At 42.3% G+C, this 24,304-nt stretch overlaps 1 protein-coding gene and 1 pseudogene across 2 annotated transcripts in view; both read right to left on the bottom strand.

Moving 5' to 3' along the window:
* The window catches only part of ASAH1 (N-acylsphingosine amidohydrolase 1), a 28,846-nt gene extending 27,831 nt beyond the window's left edge, over positions 1 to 1,015 (bottom strand). The window contains exon 1 of one of the 2 annotated variants that reach the window (XM_055286939.2): positions 730 to 1,015. Coding sequence is in view for 1 of the 2 variants with exons in the window: in XM_055286931.2 (XP_055142906.2) it covers positions 34 to 387 (354 nt within the window). In the remaining variant the exon portion in view is untranslated. Of the gene's footprint in view, positions 1 to 33; positions 484 to 729 lie in introns of those variants that run through there. The other variant, XM_055286931.2, reaches the window with a different exon arrangement.
* Positions 1,016 to 4,740: 3,725 nt separating this feature from the next.
* On the bottom strand, positions 4,741 to 6,085 carry LOC129489258 (BRCA1-A complex subunit Abraxas 1-like; annotated as a pseudogene).
* Positions 6,086 to 24,304: the final 18,219 nt, after the last annotated feature.

The following is a 24,304-nucleotide window of genomic DNA, read 5'->3' as shown; positions in this document are numbered from 1 at the left end:
CCCCTCTCCGCGCCTCGGCTCAAGCTCACTCACCGGCGGCGCGTGCTGAGCGACGGCACAGCTGACGGCTGCAGCCAGGAGGACTAAGGCGACGCGACTCCGGCCCAGCATCGCTCCAGCAGCCAACGCCACTCCCCGGACTCCAGCAGAGGCAGAGAAGAGCCGGCTGGGCCGGGGGCAGGCCACGCCCCCCTCCGCCGCGTGACCCGCGACCTGGGACCGCACCATTCCAGGCAGTGGGGGGAGCGCTCGAAGGATGCGAGACTGGGAGGAGAGGACGGGGCTTTTCAGTGCCACGAAAAGGGTGGCGTAGAGAAACAGAAAGAGCCTTCCAGGCTGCCCGCAGAAGGAGAGTCGCGGTTGCCTTTGGCGCGTAGCGTGATCCATCCCCCTCCCCCACCGCGGGTAATGGTCGGACCGAGCCGGAGCCCCGCCCCGTGGGTGGGGCCGGGAGCCTCACCCGCACCGCCTCGCTGGGGAGCCTCTGGCAGGCGGTTGCAGCCTGTCCCGCCTACCCAGGCGTCCTCGGTACCCACGAAACGTATCCAAAGAGTCTCAACACCAATGTAACATCCCACCCCGACCCATCTTTGCCCTCTGAGGAAAGGGGCCCGAAATGAGTTGAGTTATTCATCCCCACCGCGGGGTCAGGGACAAGGAGCGGCTGAGTGGCCGAGGAGTGAGAGAGAATCGAATCCACTCGGGTCCTCCAGGCTGTTGGTTACCCACTTGGGCTTTCACAGCAAAGCTGCCAAATCCCAGAATTGAGGCCTCGGTGAAAAGCGCGCTTAGACTTGGGTAGGAGGCCCGGTGGGACCCGCGAACTTTCTCTCCCAGCCCGATGCAGCCGTTCGTTAAGCGGCTGTGTTTCCTCCTAACTGGCGAAGGACTCAGGTGGGCGGAGCAGAGCTCAGCTTTGGAGGAGGCGGACGCTAGTAGCTCGGCAGGGGAACTTGCTTGGCTTTCGTGCCATCCGTGGACACAGTCGCGCGGGTAGGTGACCGGGTTGGATTTCAAAGTCCAGCAGGAAATCCTGCCCTCTGGGTTGCACTTCCTGGTTGAGCCTCCGACGTCTCAAGCAGCATTGTTTTAATGCTTTGATGAAGCTCAGCACGCTGCCGAAATCTCCCTGTATTTTTTTTCTTTTCTTTTTTTTTGCATATGAGAGAAAGGACAACAAATTGCACTTTTATCCATTTGTATTATTTCTTTAGAAAACTCAACACTCTTTTTCTTGGAGGTGGGGAAATGAGAAGGTGATGTTTTGTTTTGCTTTTTTTCCTTTTTTTTTTTTAAAGGAGGACTAGATGAGTGTGCTCCTTAAGGAGGAAGTTTGTCTTTTGAAACATACCACATGCTTGAAGCACATTTGAGCTCCTGCATGAACAGTAAGCTAGCAGATGGTAGAAATATTCGTTATTAATTCAAAAAATACTGCGGACCTACAATGCGCCAAGCATGTCTCCTGACACTGGGGATAAGCAGTGAGCAACAACAAAAAGACAAACTTCTTCCACCCTGAGGCTTATGTTCTAGGTAAGAAATGGGCAATAAACATAATACCTAAAGAAAGTACATGGGATGTTAGGGATAAATGCTGTGGAGAAAAAGGGAGGCCAGGGGCATCAAGTGTGGAGATCAGAAGTGGCAGAGTCACAGTTATAAATAAGAGGGACAGATAGACATGATTAAGGAGGTGAAGTTTGAGCAGACATTTGAGGGAGGCCAGGAAGGCAGTTTTGTGTGTGGCCAAGAAAGAGTATTCTAGGCAGAGACAGCAGTTGTTAAAAGGCTTAAAAGGGAGAATGTGCCTGGCATGTTCAGTTACAGCAGACGTGTGTGGGTCTGGCACAGAAAGAACAAGGGGAAAAGAAGAAAGAAGTATTAATAAATAAAGTATTTAGTTAAGGAGAGCCGGGCAAATTCTGTAAGGCATTCAGAGCCATTTCACTCCGGAAAAAAATGTGTAATGTTGAATGCACGTGTTAAATGTTGAATCTATGGAATTACCTTGGAGCTTGAAATAAGTGTGCTAAGAATAGGATTCCCATTTTTTAGTTGTTACTACTAAATCAAATATCTACTTGATTGGAAGATCATCCATCTTCAGTACTCTTGAGAGCGATTTAAACATGTCACCAAGAATATTTTTTTCCCTACTAGAGGATGTTAATTGGTGATTAGGTAGTCTAGCAAAATAAGATTCTTTATGGAAAAAATTTGTCAATTGACATACTATTCTTAGGCACCACTTTCATAGAACTATGCATCTAACTTTCAAAGGTCTATTATATATTATTGATACTCTTTTCAGATAAAATGTAATCTACTTCCCTAAAATTAAACCATTTCATGTATATCTTTTTTTTCTTACACATATCTTTTTTTTTTTTAATTTTGCCTACACCATTCTTTAACACTAGAAATATACAGATGTCAAGGCAAGGTGTGTGTAGGGGACTTTGCAGTGTTTTTTGGCATACTGATCTGTTCATAGAAAATAGTATTTAAATGTACAAATGCATGATTATGTCCATGGAAAGGGTGGTTCATACTGCACAAAAGCATCAAGTTTAAGACTTGGATAACCTGTTTAGTGTGCAAGAGTAGAGATACGTAATCAGATTGTTTATGGAATAGCTGAAGTTCTTGGCAAGCTGTGGACTTCCTAATCTCCTACCTAACATTCCTAGGTTCCTGAGGTGGAGCCTTGATTTAAAACAGTTGCAACCTAGCCACCCCACCCTAAATGAAACCTATCGTGTATAACATCACATTACCTGGAACAGGTTTGACTTGATTTAGTAAAACTGAATATACAAAAATGTGTACTAAAAGGTCAAGAGATAGAGAAATAATGTTTCAGTTTGAGAAATAAACTTTTTTAAACTTTAAATATTGACATTTTTATGAATAAGGAAGCTTTTTATTTTACAGGTCTTTGTGGGAAGAAACAGAAATCACAAAAGCAATTAAGAGAGCTCAGATAATGGGTAAGAAAGAGCACCTCAACAACTGAATTGAGCTAACTGAAATTTTGCTCATTATGCTTTGTCAAGAAATTTAATTATCTCTTTAGAGGGTTTATGCCAGTTACATACAAGGATCCTGCATATTTCAGGGACCCTAAAGTTTATAACATCAGATATTGGGAATAAATTCTATCACATTACCACCAGTAAACTTCCTTTATATTAAGTGGTTGTATGATGCCAATACTGACTCAAACCAACCTTTGGATAGAAAAGTGTTTCAGGAGTGAGGTAAAGAATGACACTTCCCCTTCATACCAATCAATGTTCATTAAGCAGATCACTTATTTAAAATGTTAACACTCATCACATTTTACATACGTTGAATGAAAGTGGTTCTGTGTGATTGTCATTTATATCTGGTCCACAAATAGCTCATACAATGTAATACACCATTCAACTGAGTGGAGTTAAAACTGCTCAGAATGATTTTCTAACTAGCAAATGTAAGTATGCCTAGTCAGAGATCTTCCCTTTGTAGGAATGTTACATTGGGATGCATAGTGATGTTGTCACAGGAGGACAAAATATTCCTAGACAAGTCTATCCTCAAACCAGTAGTGTCTTTTACATAAAAAGATGATTTACACCTAATAGACATTGAATGTGATAGACATGTATGTATGTGTCTATCAGTTCTGAGTTCCACTGGCCTATCGCAAACACACTGGATTACCAGGCTTGTACTGTACTCAAAATTAAGGATTTGCTAAATTTCGTGGAAAGGACTCTAAACTAGGGGAGATATTACCGTTTGTGTTGCGTTATAATTGCGTAATAAGGCTGCCAGATTTAGCAAGTACAAATGTAGGACAAATTTAAATTTTAGATCATGTTTTGCAAATGTACTGCGTGATAGCCAGCATTTTATCTGGCAACTCTAGCCATAATGTACTTATAAAAAATTATCACTTAAGGATAATTTTAATGACTCAGATAAATTTCATATAAATTTCTTTCCACATTGTAAAAATAACGCTATTCTAACTTTTCTAATACTTTTATTTTTTAATAGAGATGGGTCTCACTGTGTTGCCCAGGCTGGTCTCTAACTCCTGGCCTCAATCAATCCTGCCTTGTCTTCCCTAAGTGCTGGGATTACAGCTGTGAGCCACTGTGCCTAGCCTCACTTTTCCAATTCTAAAGAATGTGTCTGTGTAACACTTTCCCTCAACAACTTAATGAAAGCTGAAAAAAGGTTTGGAAATAAAGGCATCTGATATTTGAAAAAGTCCTTTGTAAAATAAATGCACTAAGATTTAGCTATGGATTACTGCAAACAGGTGGACATAGTAGAAACAAATGAACTTACCTGTATTACTGCAAGTAGCTCAACCTAGTAAGAACAATGGAAGGCTGGGCGCGGTGGCTCACACTTGTAATCCCAGCATTTTGGGAGGCCGAGGCGGGCAGATCACGAGGTCAGGAGATCGAGACCACGGTGAAACCCCGTCTCTACTGAAAAATACAAAAAATTAGCCGGGCGTGGTGGCGGGCGCCTGTAGTCCCAGCTACTTGGAAAGGCTGAGTCAGGAGAATGGCGTGAACCCGGGAGGCGGAGCTTGCAGTGAGCCGAGATTGCGCCACTGCACTCCAGCCTGGGCGACAGAGCGAGACTCCGTCTCAAAAAAAAAAAAAAGAAAAACCAATGGAAATGTTTTTTACCCATCAGCCAAATTAAAAACATCTCCTTTTAAGGTTAAAAGGATCAAAATGTAGGAGACCGTGAATATGCACTAAAACCTTCATCTTTTCAATCTCTTCATCTATTTCTGGGCTGCTCATTTTGGATGCTTTTTTTTTTATTGGTTACTACTATCAGTATCTGTTTTAGATGGTTTGTCTTGTGTGTCTAACAGCCGTGATCACTTTTTTTTTTTTTTTTTTTTTTGAGTCAAAGTATTCCTCTCTCGCCCAGGCTGGAGTGCAGTGGCACGACCTCGGCTCACTGCAAGCTCCGCCTTCTGGGTTCACACCATTCTGCCTCAGCCTCCTGAGCAGCTGGGACTACAGGCACCCACCACCACGCCCGGATAATTTTTTGTATTTTAGTAGAGACAGGGTTTCACCATGTTAGCTATGATGGTCTCGATCTCCTGACCTCCCAATCTGCCCACATCTGCCATCTAAGTCTAAGGCTTTATGCTTAACCATTTGTGGTGTACTAGCTGGACTAGCTTCAGGAATGTCAGTGTTTTCCACCATTAAGGTCAGATTGTCTACTACATCGAGATGGTGGTTGTTGTTAGAGCTACCTTTAGAAACATGTCTATTTTTTTAAAGACATAACACATGAATGACGAAATTCGCAATCTGGAAAAAAGGTCCTTAATGCTTGACAAACAAAAATGTTCTCCTGAGGGTTTTTGGATGCTCTTCTCTCGTGCTGCCTGAATCTGGGCTCGTCTCCTTTTTTCAATTTCTTGTTTTGATCTGTTTACATCCTTTACTAGTTTATCTACTGCTTATTCACTGTCTTCCACTTTTTTGCATATACTCTTTAATTCCTCTTGAAATGAAGCATACATTTCATTTATGTGCCTCCTTTAAGGGTACATCTTCTTCAAAAAAAATTAGAGCTGTGTGTTTGTACTGCTCGGCTAAAACTAGCGGACATAGAGGACCTGATACAGTTTTATAATCTGGTTGTTCAGACATGCCTAGATTGGCAACCACTAAAGGTACCCTGTGAAAAAGTCCTTTTTGAGGTTTATATAAGGCATGTTCCAGTCGATGAGTAGAGCGGCTTTCTGTTATTATACTTGGTGTTCATAGCAGAAAAACAAGGTCTTGGTTTGAAAGATGCTCCTGCAAATTTTTGTGAAGCAGCCTTTCTCTAAACGTCATGATCTGATCTGAATGATGACGGAATTTGTACCAACCTACCACATTCTTTGTGAATTTGATAATACTTTCTTCAGTGCTTGCTCATTTACTTCACCTGAAGAATTATAAAAGCTAAAAAACTGATAGCATGGAATATATTTCTGAATGTCAATTGTATAAACAACTTCAACATCATCCATTTGGGAATCAGTAATGCTATTTTTTTTTCTTTTGAGATGCAGTCTAGCTCTGTCACCCAGGCTGGAGTGCAGTGGCCCGATCTTGGCTCACTGCAACCTCTGCCTCCCAGATTCAAGCAATTCTCCTGCTTCAGCCTCCCAAGTAGCTGGGATTACAGGCGCCCACCACCACGCCCAGCTAATTTTTTGTATTTTTAGTAGAGACGAGGTTTCACCATGTTGGCCAGGCTGGTCTCGAACTCCTGACCTCAGGTGACCCACCTGCCTCAGCCTCCCAAAGTGCTGGGGTTACAGGCGTGAGCCACCATGCTCGGCCTTGTCTTCTCTCTTCTAATATGAAAGAGGAAGCTAGGAATCTCCATTGCTGCTGGCATGCATGCTATAAACCTGAAGGGAGCCGCCTAAGATGAAACTGATACTGTGGACTGCACAGTGGAAAGATGGAAAGAAACTGGGTCATTGATGACATTGTCAAGATGCTAGATCAACCAACCACAGATCCTGTCCAACAACTGGACTCTTCATTTACATCAGCCACTAGTCTGTTATTGAATCTTGGACAAGTTGGTTTGCTTACAAGTTAAATTATTGTATCTGAGAGCATCCTAACTGATACACACATAAAAATAGACATTTCTCCTTTGCTAAGAGAAGGATGTACAACAAATCTATGAACCTTAAGTTTTAGTACCTTCGCTTGCTCATGCCCCTTCCCAGCCTTTTACCAAGTTTTATACTTGTAATTTTGTATTCTTTTCCTTAAGGAGGACCACTCAAATTGCATAAGATTCAGCTGTCACAAAACCTGGATCTAGCATCAGATGTTTTCGGAAGAAAACGTCCACCTTTCTCTGCATTCTCCTCCATTCATGTCTCCCTAGAGAAGGAGAGATGTATCTAATTGGTAAATAGTTGAAAAGGTCACAGAACGTGCATGGCCTGGCCTCTCTTCTGGCGCTCTCATTCAGATCTGCCTGCCCACAGTAGTAGATCTGCCTGCCCACAGTGGTAGATCTGCCTGCCCACAGTGGTAATCCCACTGCAGCAAGCCTTGGATGACAAGAGTGGACGTGAAAGTAGTTGCTACCTTTGACCACGTCTTCCCAAAGTAGCACATCACCGACAAACTTTAAAATCATGACGTTATAACGTAATGGCTGTGAAGATTTGGAAGAAAGCACTCTAAAATGAGAGCTCTGGGAGATGGAGAGAGAAGGTAGTCAAGGAATGGCGCCTATAAGCACCTCCTGCCACCAGGGTACACATCCGGTCCCTACGCCTCCATCCTCACCCTGCCCTCAGCTCACTTCCCTCCTATTAGAAATTGGCTGTGCCCCTGAAAAGTCATTTGCATGTGTCTAATGACTGAGTACACAAGCTTACTCCAAAGTAGAAGGTGTTGGAATTACATGTTGGCCTCAGGTCAAAATTGTTTTCTCTGTTTCAGCTTAATGAGCAAGAAAGCAGAATCTAATCTGTGTGTATTTCTAATGCCTGTGTATATTTCTCAATTGTTTCCAAGCTCAGAAAGGTGAGGAGTATGACAGTCACCCTGAAATGACAGCAGAAGCCAACAATAACAATTATAGTAATACTGTGTATATAGAAAGTACTAAATGACCATTAAATGAAGAGCAGGTTTCTAGGTGCTATGGAAGATACACATGCAGTGAAATACAAATTCCATATCTCATGGAGTTTGCAACTGAAAAAGAATATAACACATATATATATATATATATATATATATATATATATATATATATATGGGGACTTCAAAAAGTTCATGGAAGATGAAGTTAAAGGATAAAAAGTATAAACTTTATTTCTTTTTATTTATTTTTTGTGTGTGTGAGACAGAGTCTCGGCTCTGTTGCCCAGGCTGGAGTGCAGTGGCGCAATCTCGGCTCACTGCAAGCTCCACCTCCCGGGTTCACGCCATTCTCCTGCCTCAGCCTCCCAAGTCATAAGCACCATCAAGGTCAAGACACTTTTGTCAGCGATGATACCAGACATTTAGTCCATCCTTAAAAAAATGAGGGTCCTGGGAATTTAACCATGTCAATGCAGTCTTTATTAAGTGAAGAAAAATGGGTGTCCTTTACAGATTTTTTAAGATTAGGAAACAAAAAGAAGTCAGATTTCCTGTGGAAGCTCTTGCAAAATTGCCCTTGTTTGATGAGAGGAATGGGCAGGAGCATTGTCATGGTGAAGAAGGACTCTCTGGTGACTCTCCTGGGTGTTTTTCTGCTAAGGCTTTGGCTTTGTCAAAATACTCTAATAAAAAGGAGATATTGTCATTTTTTGGCCCTCCAGAAAAATCAACAAGTGCAATGCCTTGAGCATCACAAAGAACCGTTGCCACAATCTTTGCTCTTGACTGCTTTGTTTATTTTTGGAGACAGAGTCTTTTTCTGTCACCCAGCCTGGAGTGCAGTGGCACAACCTCAGCTCACTGCACCTGCACCCTTCACCTCCCAGGTTCAAACAGTTCTCCTGCCGCAGCCTCCCAAGTAGCTGGGATTACAGATATGCACCACCACTCCTAATTTTGTACTTTTATATTTTTATTTTATTGTTATTTTTTGGAGATGGAGTCTCGCTCTGTCACCCAGGCTGGAGCGCAGTGGTGCCATCTCAGCTCACTGCAACCTCTGCCTCCCAGGCTCAAGTGATTCTCATGCCTCAGCCTCTGGAGCCCCTGGGATTACAGGTGTGTGCCGCCACGCCCGGCTAATTTTTGTATTTTTAGTAGAGACAGGCTCTCACCATGTTGACCAGGAGGGTCTCAAACTCCTGACCTCAAATGATCCACCTGCCTCGGCCTCCCAAAGTGCTGAGATTACAGGTATGAGCCACTGCGCCTGGCTTCATTTTTGTATTTTTAGTAGAGATGAGGCTTCACCATGTTGGCCAGACTGGTCTCAAACTCCTGGCCTCAAGTGATCCACCTGCCTTGGCCTCCCAAAGTGCTGGGATTACAGGTGTAAGCCACCGCACCTGGCCTGGTCTGCTTTTGCTTTGAATGGACCATTTGCAATTCTTGAAAGCCATTGCTTTGATCGTGCCTTGTATTCAGGATCCTACTGGTAAAGCCATCCTGTTACAGTTATTCAAATAAATGCTTCAGCATCCTGATCTCACTTGTTTAAAATGTTCATTTAAAAGGTCTACTCTTGACTGCAGCTGATCTGGGTGTAATGGTTTTGGCATCCATTGAGTGGAAGGTTTGCTCAACTATAATTTTTCACTTGTAATTGTGTAAGCTGAACAAGTTGAGATGTCTATGCTGTTGGCTGTTATTTGTGCTGTTGTTAGTCCTCTTCAATTAGGGCATGAAGATGATGAATTTTTTTCTCACAAATTGATGTAATGATCTGGCACTGTGGGTTTCATCTTCAATGTTGTCTCATCCCTTTTTAAATTGAGTTGTTTGTAAACTGCTGATTTCTTTGGGGCATTGTCCCCATAAGCTTTTTGTAAAGCATTAGTGCTTTCACTGTTCTTCTACCCAAGCTTTACCATAAACTTGATATTCTTGCTTCAGTTTTACAGAATTTGTGTTGCTCAGATAGGGACTTTTTTTCTAACTGACAATCTATCCTTCCTGTTACCTCCAGCTAGATCCTTTGAGACATATTACAGTAAGATAGTTTGAGTTTATTTTGGTGCAAACAAATTTTGAAATCATACATAGTTATTTTTATAGCATGCATTTTCCATGGACTTTTTGAAGTCCCCTTATATATATAGACTTATAAAGGCAGCTTTAACTGAAGCCTATTTTACACATGTTCTATTTGGTTGAAGATACGAAATTACCATTTTTGTAGATAAAATGTATTTGAATATTAACACTTTCGTATAGCCAACCTAATTGTTACCAACACCCGAAACATTCATAATTACTTGACTTGGAAACTCCAACATTCCAGAACATTCAGAATTACTTGGCTTGGAAACTTCAACATTCCAGAGCATTCACAATTACTTGACTTAGAAATTTCAATATTCCAGAACATTCACAATTACTTGACTTGCCATCATACTGTAGTTATCTGTAGACCTCTGGGGTCCCCTGCTTCTCCTCATTCCTTGAAGGTTTTGACACCTGACTCACTATCACTCTTTTAAACGTGACTCTTGGCAACATTCTTGGTGACTTCAACATCTACAAAGACAATCTTTCCATTATTCTGGTTTCCTGACTTCTGAAATAAATATCTGTTCTTTATAAATTACCCAATCTCAGGTACTCTGTTATAGCAGCACAAATGGACTAAGACAGTGATTCCCAAATTTATGTCACTAGCTCAGACCTGTCCCTTGAACTTAGATTCTTATATGTAGTTGCTTCTCAGCCTCATCTACTTTGGATACCTAATAGGCATCTTAATATGTCATGTCTAAAAAGGAACTTATGTTCTCTCTGTCCCAATATACACTGTCCCTTTCCCAAATCTTCCCCATCTCAGTAAATGGCATTCCCATCTTTCTAGTTTTCTTAGGCCAAAGAATCTTACAGTCAATTTGATTTTTCTCTTTCTTACCACATACTCAATGCACCAGCAAATCCTATTAGCTTTACCTTCAAAATATACGATACCCAGAATCTGACCGCTTCTCACTACTTTCCACTTCTGCTTTCTTCCAGGTTACTCTCATCTGGATTATTGTAGTCACCTTGTCACTGGTATCTCTGCTTTCTCCTATCCCCCATCTAATCTCCAAAAAATCAGAGCATGTCACTTCTGGCCCCCAAATCCCCCCAATGACTCCGCCCTCCCCACTCCACTCAGAATTAAAGTCAATGATCTTTTTTTTTTTTTTTTTTGAGATGGATTCTTGCTCTGTCGCCCAGGCTGGAGTGCGGTAGTGCAATCTCAGCTCACTGCAACCTCCACCTCCCAGATTCAAGCGATTCTCCTGCCTTAGCCTCCTGAGTAGCTGGGATTACAGGTGCGTACCATGCCTGGCTAATTTTTATATTGTTAATAGAGTTGGGGTTTCACCATGTTGGCCAGGCTGGTCTCAAACTCCTGACCTCAGGTGATCCACCCACCTTGGCCTCGCAAAGTACTGGGATTACAGGCGTGAGCCACCATGCCCAGCCCAAAGTCAATGATCTCACCACAGACCACAAGGCTACTTTGATCCAACCAGCGCATCTTATATACTACCACTTTCCATCTTACATACTACCACTTTCCTGTTTTCTCACAGTGCTTCAATCACATTGGCCTTCTTTCTGGACTTCAAACGTGCCAAGTATACTCTCCTTGAGGGACATAGCACTTACTGCTGCCTTTGTTTGGAATGTTCTTTCCCAGATACCCATGTGGCACACCCAAATGCTTGCATGGCAACTTATTAGTGAGGCCTTCCTATAACATATACAAGATAGATATAAGGTAGGACTCAGAACATACTCCCTATCCTACTTACTCTACTTCACTTGACTCCAAACACTATCACCACCTGATGTAGTACATATTTTACTTTTTATTTGTTTAACATCTGTCTCCCTCTAACTAGAATGCAAGCTCCATGAGGACAGAGATTTTTGTTTTGTTTACTGCCATATTGTCATCAGCTAGAGCAATGTCTGGCATGTAGTAGCACTCAATGAATATTAATTGAATAAATGAACTACCTAAAAAAAACTGCATTGATATCATAACCCAAGTCGTGTCTGAAATAATGTAATAAATTACCAGAATGCAAATGAATTATTTTCCAGATGTCTTTAAGTTGGGTGTTGGAAAGTCAATATGCATTTTTCCTACAAATATAAAGTAAGTGCTTTTATCCCCATCTTATGGATAAGAAATCTGAGACTTAGCTTATGCAACTCTGCCTGTTTTCTGATTTTGAGGCATGTACCTCACCACTTATACTAAATTTCCAGGTCAGATCATAAAACCTTACGTAAGCCATAAAATTCAGATACAAAGTAGTCTATAAAAAGGAAGGACTAGAATGGAAGATACGTATCTTACACACAAACAGCTGTATCTAGAGTATAGACTTCTTAGCTTTCTAGATGTTTCACCCAATTATATCTGTTCTTTGATAGTGATACAGTGATAGAGGCAGGAGGCAGATAAATTCTAGGCAGATGGGAAGATCCCTGGCGAAGCGCCACCCTAAAGCTGAAAAGCTTGAAACCACTGCCTAAAGTGAGAACTTACATTCCCGTTTTCCTGCTTGAATGCTATCTTTTCCTAAACTACCTGTAGCCTGCCCCACCCCATCCTGTGCCTATAAAGACCCCAGACTCAGCCCAGCAGAGGGGAGAAACAGCTGGACATCAGAGAGAAGCAGCTGGACTTCAGAGGGACAGCTTGATGACATGACTTTGGAGAAGAATGCAGCCAGAGATGGGTGGACTCCAGGGAAAGATTACCTACCGCCCCCTCCTCTTTTCAGTTCCCCTTCCTGCTGAGAGCCACTTTCATTGGCAATAAAATTCACTGCATTTGCCATCCTTCGATTTGTTTGTATGACCTTATTTCTCTTGGACGCCGGACAAGAGCTCAGGAACCATCAGTGCAGATACAAAAGTCTGTCACACTGGCCCTTTGCCCTCGCCGGAGGAGGGCAGCCACCTCATGCAAAAGAGCAGAGGGCCCACTGAGCTTTTAACACTCAAGCTGTCCATGGGTGGCAGAGCTGAAAGAGCACTGTAACACACCCTCTGGGACTTTGGGAGTTGCAAGCACCCTGCCGGGACGTTGCTGTGGGGTCTGTACGGAGTTTGCTCCTGCTGGTGCCCAAAAGTGCTTGCTCTAGCTCCTGTACCTACTCACCTGTGTGTTTCCTCCTGTGGGGTGGAACACAGTGGGTCCAAGTGAGTGGAGTTTGATCCCACTGGTGCCAAAGTGGCTGGCCGGTTCCAGTGCTTGTGCACTCCAGTTCCTGCCTTGTTTGCTGGTGCGCTGCCTCCCGTGAGGAGTTGAGAATGGCAGGCAGAGTAAATGAGGCACCCCTGTCGCGAGTCTTGCAAAGGGGTCAGGGAAATATTCTCCTCCAGGAGGATTTTCTGTTTTCATCAACCTATCTGCTTTCTTCCTCTCCTCTCCTCTCCTCTGCAGCTTAGGTTCCATGGGCCACCATTTTAACCACTTACTTGCCAATATATTAAACTTTCTCCCTTTTTGTCCTTTCATTGCCCATTCTGTAAAACCCCAACCCTTGGTGAATACAACTGTCTATATCCTCTATATACGTACACCTGGACTATTGACTTCTACTCAGCAGATTTGGTGTCATTGTAAACTTATGGCAGACAATCTACTGGGCCCTCAATACTATGCAGCAAATCTGTGATTCTCAGGCATGTTATCTCTCTTAGCTCTTTGAAATCTTCTCAAAACTTTGTCTATTATTTCTTCTGTTGCTCTTAGACTACCATGTCTTCTTCTTCATGGAGAAAATGTAAATTTCAGAAGGGAATTGCCTCAATTTTCTGCCATCAAATCTACGTATGGTCTACATCTATCTCTATACTTTTCTACTTCTGCTACAATGGACAGGTTGCCCTTTCTGTTTTAGCCCAATCTCTTCTTCCTTTTATGGAATACCATGCCATAAATTATGACTTCTCTCTCTTGCATCTTCAGCCTCCTCTTTTCTATTGGCTTCTTGATATTAACATTTACATATACTCAAGTCTCTCCTATGTTAAGAAAAAGTCTTCCTTGGATCCTGTTACTAACCTCACTCTCCCTCATTCATAGCCAAAGTTCTCAAAAGAAAACTACACTGGAAATTCCCAAATACTGATGCATGGACTATAAGACCATCGGGAGATATTTTTAGGTGTCTGTGGCAAAATAAGAAAGAAATAAGCTAATGTTGCCCATGTTTACCCATACAGCAAGTTACAGATATGAGTCAGATTAAGGTTACTGTTTTCTCCTGAAGACTGTTCATTATTCTTTTATATCCTTCCTATTTTTCTGAAATTGAATGCTTTTTAATAAAATAATGGCACTAGTAGGTAGAATTAAAAAAATTCTGCTTGGTAAAATAAAAACCCTGTCTATATAATACAAAAATATTTTGCATTTATTACTGTTGCTTTAAGTTTAAAAGTGTTGAATTGACTTTATTATATTTATTTCCTCACCTCTAACTCACCCACCAATACTTCTCCATCTGGACATTGCACCAACAACTCTGCCAAAAATGCTCTTGCTGAGGTACCCAGTGAGCTCTGTAAGACAAAAGATAATTTTCATTTTATTAGATCCTTCAGTATATTGGATAAAACTGACAACTTCCTCTTCCTTAAAAAGCCTCCCTTTTATGGCTTCCATTATGCTCCAGCTACTGGTTTTCTGCACCCTTTCTTGACTTCATTTCCACAGTCTTTCACCACCTCCTCCTCTACTAAATCACACTAGTGTTGGAAATCCTTGGTCTCTGTCCTATCTAACTTGTATTAGTCTACATTGTCTCCCAGGGTGATTTCATTCCCTCCCAAGGCTTCTGTGTCCAGATTCTGTGTCTGATTTCTTTATGTGGCATTTGCTAGGTGACTTGAGACAAGTCAGAAACTGAGTTCATCAGTTTTCCCTCCTTTCAAATCTGCTTATCCTCCATCTCAGTAGATAGCATTACCATCTACTTTCACGCTCAAACCTGAAATTTAGAAGTTGCCTTGACTTCCTTCTTTCCTTTATCACCTACGTTTAATTCTAATCATTAAGACAGTTAATAGTTTTAAACAACTCTCAAATCTGTCATCTTCTTTCCACCCTCCCTGCTGACACCCTAGTCTAGCCTACCATCATTTCTTTCCTTTACCACTGCAGTAAATTCCTACGTGGACTCTCTCAGTCTTCAAAACGTCCTCTAAACTGCAACCAGAATGATCTTCTAGAAATGCAAATCTGATAATATCACTTCCCTGCTTAATGCCTTTTAATGATATCCCCATATCTTATGGGCTTCTCACCCTGGCTCCAAAGGCTCTGCTCAGAAGCCAGATTGGGTCTGACTTCCTCTCTGGCTTTTTTTTTTTTTTTTTAATCACTCTTCATCATTCATTCCCTTCCAGCCAAAAAGCAGTTCCTCCAAGACACCCTGCTGTCTCCTATCTCAATGTTCCTGCTCACAGGATTCCAATGCATGGAATATTTTCTCCTATGTGAGTCTTCACACTTATAACTCCTACTCATCCCTCAGAGTTAAGCTTAACTCCTGTCCTCCTTAGGGAAGCCTTCCCTGGCCCACATTTCTCCAAACCAAGTTTGTTCACCCTATTAATCAATTCTCAAATATCCTGTAATTTTCCTTTTCAGTACTTTGCACACTTACAATTATTTGATTGATCATTTATGAATTGTTTGATGTCTGACTTCCTTAATAATCTGTAAACTCTATCGAGACAGAGATCATGTCTATGTCATTTATCACCGCATTCACAATATCTAGCACAATGCCTGACATAGCTTAGGTGCATAATAAACATGTTGATGGTTGATTTATTTACTATTTTTAGAGCTGAGAAACTGACCTCTCTAAATAACAGTGCTTTGTGGAAAAATGCATTCACGTTCTAACATGACTTTTCTTTTCTTTCCTCAACCACACTTCTTTCATTTTTTTCTTTCTCTCTCTTGCTCTCTTTGTATACATAGAAATAGTACTCTCACTCTCCTGCCAATATTTTAAAAGTCTCTAATGTGATGGGCATTGGAAAAAGTGTGGGTTCTGGAAGAAGGGTTAGGTCAAAGACCTAAGGGTGAGATACCCTGGGGATTAGGTTTTTATTGCAGACTATGTCTGAGATAGGTTTTCTCTCTATTCTCCAGGCTCTAAAGTTTCTGGACTTTTGTTTTTGCTCTAGTAAAGATACAGGAAGCATAGCTAAGCCAACCACAACCCTTTACTTTCTTTTACCAGAATCATGTAGGAAAGATAAAATCTACTCTTGGATACCAACATTGAGTCCATAACTTAAATGCAAAAGTCCAAAAAAGTGGAATCTATGAGTTGTGGAATATTCAGATAATCAACCAAAGTGATGACTCCCACTTACTATCACAAACAATGGATGACAGTTCCCATTGTTTCCTATTCTTGCCAACTCTGGTTTTAACTGACTTTTAAATTTTTACCAGTTTGGTGACTGCAAATGCTATCTCATTGAAGCTTTATTTTGCAGTCCCCTAGTTATTAAAGTATTGGGTGTTGAAGTTGGCTCTTAACACTAGTAACTTGAATAGTCTATGATATTTACTACACAGAAATAAGAAAATACTACAAATCAGGGCTTTCCTCACATTGGAGGACCGGTTGTTAAATATTACCAGTCCACAGCTGTTGATAAGGCTGAATATTTACTCATATCTTTATGGGCTTTCATGTTTTCTCTTGTTAAAACACCTGTTTGTTTTGGCCTAGTTTTTTAAATGAAGCTATTTTTTTCTTTGTAACTCATGCACAGTTGCTCTTTATGTATCATAAATACTAATCCTTTACTAGTTAAATATATTGCCAATATCTTCTCCCAGAATGCGGCTTATATTTTCAATGCCTCCTCATGTCATTTAAAAAATAATCCTTAAAAAGTTATTTTGGAAATGTGAAAATCTTTACATTATTAATGTATATAACTTGGTGAGTTCAGAGATTAGCATATATCCATGGCATAATCACTATAATCTATGCTATAAGCCTATATGTCACCTCCAAAAGTTTCCTCCTGACTTCTTATTTAGTACTATTATTTTTGTGAAAAGACTTCATATAAGATCTACCATTTTAGCAAAATTTTAAGCATACAATATAGTATTGTTTCTATAGGCACTATGCTGTACAGTAGATCTCTAGGACTTATTTATCTTGTATGGACAACATTTTGTACCTGTATTAGTCCATTTTCATGCTTCCAATAAAGAAATACCTTTATTATTTCCAAATAAAGGAAAGAGGTTTATTTGACTCACAGTTCCACATGGCTGGGGAGGCCTCACAATCATGGCAGAAGGCAAAGAGGAGCAAGTCACATTCTACATGGTGGCAAGCAAGAGAGTGTGTGCAGGGGAACTCCTCTTTATAAAACCATCAGATCTCACGAGACTTATTCACTATCACGAGAATAGCATGGAAAAGACCTGTCCTTACGATGCAGTTACCTCCCACTGGGACCCTCCCATGACATGTGGGAATTATGGGAGCTATAATTCAAGGTGATATTTGTGTGGGGACACAGCCAAACCATATCAGTACCCTTTGACTAACACCTTTCCATTTCCCCTTCTCCCAGCCTTTGGCAACCACCGTTCTACTCACCTTCTACAAATTTGATTGTTTTAGATTCATCATATAAATGTGATAGGGTTTGGATGTCCTGCCCAAATCTCATGTTGAATTGTAATCCCCAGTGCAGGAGGTGGGACCTGTGGGAAGTGTTAGGATCATGGGGGCAGATCCCTCACGGCATGGTGCTTTTTGTGATAGTGAGTTCTCATGATATCTGGTCATGTAAAACTGTGTTGCACACCCTCCCCCCTTTCTTTCCCTCTTGCTATTGCTTTCGCTATATGAGATCCCTACTCCTCCTTTGCCTTCTGCCATGATTTTAAGCCTCCCAAGTCCTCCCCAGAAGCTGCTGCAGGTGCTATGCTTCCTGTACAGCCTGCAGAACCATGAGCCAACTAAACCTCTTTTCTTATAAATTACCTAGTCTCAAGCATTTCCTTATAGCAATGCAAAAATTGCCTAATACATAAAATTGTTACCAAGGAGTGAGGCATTGATATAAAGATATCATACCTGAAATTATGGAAGCAACTTTGGAATTGGATAACAAGCAGAGGTTGGAAGAGTTTGGAGGGTTCAGAAAAAGGCAGGAAGACGAGGGAAAGTTTAGAACTTCTTATAGACTGGTTAAATGGTTGTGACCAAAATGCTGGATAGTGATAAGGACTGTGAAGTCCATGCTGATGAGGTCTTAGATGGAAATAAGGAATTTATTGGGAACTGGAGCAAAGGTCATGTATGTTGTGCCTTAGCAAAGAACTTGGCTGTATTCTGTTCATGCCCTAGGGATCTGTGGAAGTTTGAACTAAAGCGTGATGATTTAGGTCATCTGGGGGAAGAAATTTCTAAGCAACAAAGTATTCAAAATGTGGGGGAAGAAATTTCTAAGCAACAAAGTATTCAAAATGTGGTCTGGCTGCTTCTTACAGCCTATGCTCAGATGCAGGAGCATAGAAATGATTTAAAGTTGGAATTTAAATTTTAAAAGGGAAGCACAGTGTAAAAGTTTGGAAAATTTGCAGCCTGGACATGTGGCACAGAAAAAAAAGCTTTTTCTCAGGAGGGAAATTCAAGCAGGCTGTGGAGTAACCGCTTGCTACAGAAATCTGCCAAGAGAAAGGGAGCCAAGTGCTAATAGCCAAGATAATGGAGAAAAGGCCTTGAAGTCATTTCACAGACTTTCATGGCAGTCCCTCCCATCACAGGCCTAGAAGCCAAGGAGCAAAGAATGGTTTCATAGGCCAGGCCCAGGGTCCCACTTCCCTGCTCAGTCTGAAGACACTGTTCCCCACACTCCCATTGTTCTGGCTCCAGCCTTGGTTCAAAGGAGTCCAAATATAGCTCAGGTCATAGCTCCAGGGGGTGCAAGCTCTAAGCCTTGGTAGCTTCCACATAGTATTAAACTTGTAGGTGCACAGAGTGCAACAATAAAAGAGATATGGCAGCCTCTGCTTAGATTTCAGAGGATGTATGGAAAAGCCTGGGTGCCCAGGCAGAAGTCTGCTGCAGGGGCACAGCCCTCACAGAGGGCTTTCTACTAGGGCAGTGCCAAGGGGAAACATGAGGCTGAAGCCTCCACAGAGTCTCCAGTGGCGCACTACCTAGTGGAGCTCTTAGAAAGGGGTTACTGTCCTCTAGACCCCAGAGCGGTAGAGCCACTGGAAGCTTATACCCTGCACCTGGAAAAGCTGCAGGTACTCAACAAACCATGAGAGCAGCTGCGAAGGCTGAACCCTGCAAACCACAGAGGCAGAGCTTCCCAAGGCCTTAGGAGTCCACCCCTTTCATCAGTGTGCCCTAGATGTGGGATATGGAGTCAAAATAGATTATTGTGGAGCTTTAATGACTGTCCTGCTGGGTATAGAACTTACATGGGGCCTGTACTCCCGTTCTTTTGACTAGTTGCTCCTTTTTGGAATGGAAATGTTGACCCAGTGCGATATTCCCATTGTATCTTGGAAGTAAATAACTTGTCTTTGATTTTACAGTCTCATAGGTGGAATGGACTTGCTTTGTCTCAAATGAGACTTTGGACTTTTGAGTTAATGCTGAAATGAGTTAAGACTTTGGGGAACTACTGGGATGGCATGATTCTGTTTTGCAATGAATGTGAGAAGGACCCTTGGGAGGGGCCAGGGAAGAAACAATATAGTTTGGATGCCCTGCCCACATCTCATGTTGAATTGAAATCTCCAACGCTGGAGGTGGGACCTGGTGGGAGGTGCTTAGATCACAGGGTTGGATCCTTCATGGCTTGGTGCTGTCTTCATGACAGTGTGTTCTTGTGAGATATGGTCATTTAACAGTGTGTGGTACTTCCCCCAACTTTCTCTCCTTTTTGCTCCTGCTTTTACCATACGAGATGCCTGCTCTCCCTTTGCTTCTGCCATGATTGTAAGCTTCCTGAGGCCTCCCTAGAAGCCAAGCAGATGCCAGCACCATGCTTTCTGTATAGCCTGCAGAACTGTGAGTCAATTAAACTTCTTTTCTTATGAATTACCCAGTCTCAGGTATTTCTTTATACCCATGCAAAAACAGCCTAATCCAAATGGCATTATGTAGCATTTGTCCCCCTGCATCTGGCTTATTTCACTTGGCATGTCTTCAAGTTTCATCCATAGTGTAGAAAATATGCAGGATTTCATAATTTTTTAAGGCTGAATAATATTCCATTGTGTTAAATTCATTTATTTGTCATTCATTTGAACATTTAGGTCATTGCCTTCTCTTGGCTATTGTGAAAAATGCTGCAGTGAACATGGGAGTGAAGATATCTCTTTGAGATTTTGATTTCAATTCCTTTAGTTATATGACCAGAAATGGGATTGCTGGATCATATGTAGTTTCATTTTTTGTTTTTTTAAAGAACTTCCTCACTATTTTTCATAGAGGCTGAATCAATAATATATTTCCACCAACAGTGTACTAGGATTCCCTTTTCTCCACAACCTCATCACTTATTATCTTTTTAAAAAATTTTTATGTATTTTTTGAGACAGGATCTTGCTCTGTAATCCAGTCTGGAGTACAGTGGTGTGATCATGGCTCACTGTAGCCTCGACTTCCTGGGCTCAACTGATCCTCCTACCTCAGCAACCCACCTGATTTTTGTATGTTTTTGTAGAAATGAGGTTTTGCCATGTTGCCCAGGCTGGTCTCAAACTCCTGGCTCAAGTGGTCCACCTGCCTCAGCTTCCCAAAGTGCTGGGATTATAGGCATGAGCCACTGTACCTAGCCATCTTTTTATTTTTTTACTGATAAAAGCCTTCCTAATAGGTTCAAGGTGATAGCTCATTGTGATTTTATTTTATTATATTATTTTTTATTTTTTTTTGAGATGGAGTCTTGCTGTGTCACCCAGGCTGGAGTGCAGTGGCGCAATCTCGGCTCACTGCAACCTTTGCCTCCCGGGTTCAAGCAATTCTCGTGCCTCAGCCTCCTGAGTAGCTGGGATTACAGGCACCCACCACCATACCTGGCTTTTTTTTTTGTATTTTTAGCAGAGATGGGGTTTCACCATTTTTGCCAGGCTGGTCTCCAACTCCTGAACCCAGGTAATCCACCTGCCTCGACCTCCCAAAATGCTAAGATTACGGGCATGAGCCACTGTGCCTGGCTCATTGTGATATTAATTTGCATTTCTTGATTAGTGGTGTTCACCACCTTTTCACATACCTGTTGGCTATATGTATGACTTCTTTAAATAAAGGTCTAGTCAGTACCTTTGGCTATTTTTAATCTGATTATTATTACTATTATTTTTTGCAATTGGGTTGCAGAAGTTTCTTACATATTTTAGATATTAACCCTTTATCCAAGATATGGTTTGTGAAAAAGTTCTCCCATTGTGTACATTGTCTTTTTGTTTCGTTGTTTCCTTTGCTGTGCAGAAGCTTTTTTAATTTTGATATCCCAGCTTCTTTAAAGAAACATGTGCTTTTTTTCTCTCAGTGAATGGAATTGTTTTTCGGAGATTAAAAACTGTAATCAGGTGTTTGGAACATACTTTCGAAGGCTGTTTCTTACCTTTGTTTTTAAGACGTAATTTTGATGGGCTTCCAAATATACATTTAAAAGCTAAATCTAAAAATGCTTCTTTGGAGATGCATTATGTACAATTTTCTTTCAATGAATAGAACTATCTCCAAAGGAGAACTCTCTAAGCAAGTGTTTAAAACATGCTTTTGAGGAATGTTTCTTACCATTGTTTTGTAGGTCTCAATCTTAACTTCCAGCTTAATGGAATCTTTGTTGTGTCTCCTGGTGGCAGCATTCCTTCCTCTGGAACTAAGACCTCTAGGCCAGCAGAACGTAATGTGGGAAAAGGAAGCAGAAATTTTGCTAGTGGATCACTAGGGCTGATGATGAGTGGGGCCACTTCCATTTCCACCCCTTGACTCCTGTACCTGTGAATCCTGGCTATGGGAGAAACAGTATCATATATTGGATGCTGATTCAGAGCACACATGACCTTCTGGAGAACTTTGCCCCAGCCCTGCAAAATATTGTCACCTAGTTGGCATTGTAATTGTGACTTCAAAAGGTCATTCCACCGTTCTATCAACCCAGCTGCTTCAGGATGACGGGGAACACAGTAAGACCAGTGAATTTTATGAGCATGAGCCCCTGCCACACTTCTTTAGCCATAAAGTGAGTGCCTTGGTCAGAGGCAATGCTGTGTGTAATACCATGACAGTGGACAAGGCATTCCATGAGTCCACAGATGTCAATCTTGGCAGAAGCACTGAGTGCAGGATAAGGAAACCCATATCCAAAGTAAGTGTCTATTCCAGTGAGGACAAACCTCTGCCCTTTCCATGGTGGAAGAGGTTCAGTATAATCAATGTGCCACCAGGTAGCTGGCTGATTACCTTGAGGAATGGTGCCACATTAAGGGTTAAGTGTTGGTCTCTGCTGCTGGCAAACTGGGCACTCAGCAGTGGCTGTAGCCAGGTCAGCCTTGGTGAGTGGAAGTCCATGTTGCTGAGTCTGTGCGTAACCTCCATCCCTGCCACTGTGGCCACTTTGTTCATGGGCCTATTGGATGATGACGGGGTGGCTGGGAAAAGAGGTTGAGCAGTGTCCACAGAACAGGTCATCCTATCCACTTGATTATTAAAATCTTCCTCTGCTGAGGTCACCCATTAGTGAGCACTCACATGGGATACAAATATCTTCACAGTTTTTGACCACTCACAGAGGTCCATACACATACCTTTTCCCCACATTTCTTTGTCACCAATTTTCCAATCGTGTTTCTTCCAAGTCCCTGACCACCCAGCCAAGCCATTGGCTACAGCCCATGAATCAGTATATAATTGTACACTTGGCCATTGCTCCTTCCATGCAAAGTACACAACTAGGTGCACTGCTCAAAGTTCTGCCCACTGGGGAGATTTCCCTTCACTGCTGTCCTTCAGGGATATCCTAGAAAGTGGCTGTAGTGTTGCAACTGTCCACTCTCGGGTGGTGCCTGCATATCGTGCAGAACCATCTGTGAACCAGTCCCTAGTCTTCTCTTCGTCTGTCAGCTGATCACAGGGAACTCCCCATGAGGCCATCGGTGCAGGCTGGGGGAGAGGACGCAGGGTGGCAGGAGTGGAGACCATGGGCACGTGGCCCCTGGCATGTGTGTGTTATGTGCATATGCACTTTTTTTTTTTTTTTGAGATGAAGTCTTACTCTGTTGCCCAGGCTGGAGTGCAGTGGTGCTATCTCGGCTCACTGCAACCTCCATCTCCCAGGTTCTAGCGATTCTCCTGCCTCAGCCTCCCAAGTAGCTGGGATTACAGGCGCATGCCACTACACCCAACTAATTTTTGTATTTTTTAGTAGAGATGGGGTTTCGTCGTGTTGGCCAGGCTGGTCTCGAACTCCTGACCTCATGTGATCTGCCTGCCTTGGCCTCCCCAAGTGCTGGGATATACAGGTGTGAGCCACTGCGCCCAGCCTGCATTTTTGTTTATACTCTTTGTAAGTGGTGAAACTGTGCTTTCTGCAGGCACTGTAGATCTTCACCTGAGCCTGGCAATGCAAAGGCCTGCACTGATCACCAGGACCAATGCTGGCCATGGACCTGGGTCCTAGGCCCTAGGTTTTCTGAGCATCACTGCCAGTCTTCAGGAGACTCATGCATGTGCAGGTCACTTCTGCCAGACCCATGTGCACCTGCACCTAAAGTGCTGCGTCAGCTTAGCCAGATCCCCAGATCCCCAGCTCATTAAACTATCCACCCCTTCCCTAAAGATATTTGTATCAGGGTATTTCTAACAGTGCCACTTGTGTGAAAAGATCAGGTTTCAGTTGTTGCTTTGTAACACTGTTTTCACAGATCTGTGCTTCATGGTATCTGCTCTGTCAATATAGATGTATAAAAGAAGAGTCTTAGAATGTGATTTGCAAGAATGAATCAAGGTCAGGTTATTTCTGGGAAAACTGTTTTAGGCACTCTGTGCTGCATGCTCTACATGCTAATAAGCTATGTGTGAAAGTTGTGAATACGAATTCTTGATGTGAATATCAATCAGGATGTGCAATTGCTCTGAAACACTGTGCCTCAGGTTACAGACACTCTAATGACATAATGACATGTATAAACACATCTCCAAGAGTGCGCTAAGTGAGGTTTCTTTTTTTTTTTTGAGACAGAGTCTTGCTCTGTCATCCAGGCTGAAATGCAGTGGTGCGATCTCGGCTCACTGCAAGCTCCTCCTCCTGGGTTCAAGCCATTCTCCTGCCTCAGCCTCCCGAATAGCTGGAGCTACAGGTGCCAGCCACCATGCCCGGGTAATTTTTTGTATTTTTAGTACAGACGGGGTTTCACCGTGTTAGCCAGGATGGTCTCGACCTCCTGACCTCGTGATCTGCCCGCCTCGGCCTCCCAAAGTGCTGGGATTACAGGCGTGAGCCACTGTGCTTGGCCCTAAGTGAGGTTTCTAAATGTAACTATGTGACTGAATGAAGATAGTGTT

This window comes from Symphalangus syndactylus, chromosome 1 (assembly GCF_028878055.3).
Source record: "Symphalangus syndactylus isolate Jambi chromosome 1, NHGRI_mSymSyn1-v2.1_pri, whole genome shotgun sequence".
NCBI lineage: Eukaryota > Metazoa > Chordata > Mammalia > Primates > Hylobatidae > Symphalangus > Symphalangus syndactylus.
This window is presented reverse-complemented; position numbering and strand designations above follow the sequence as displayed.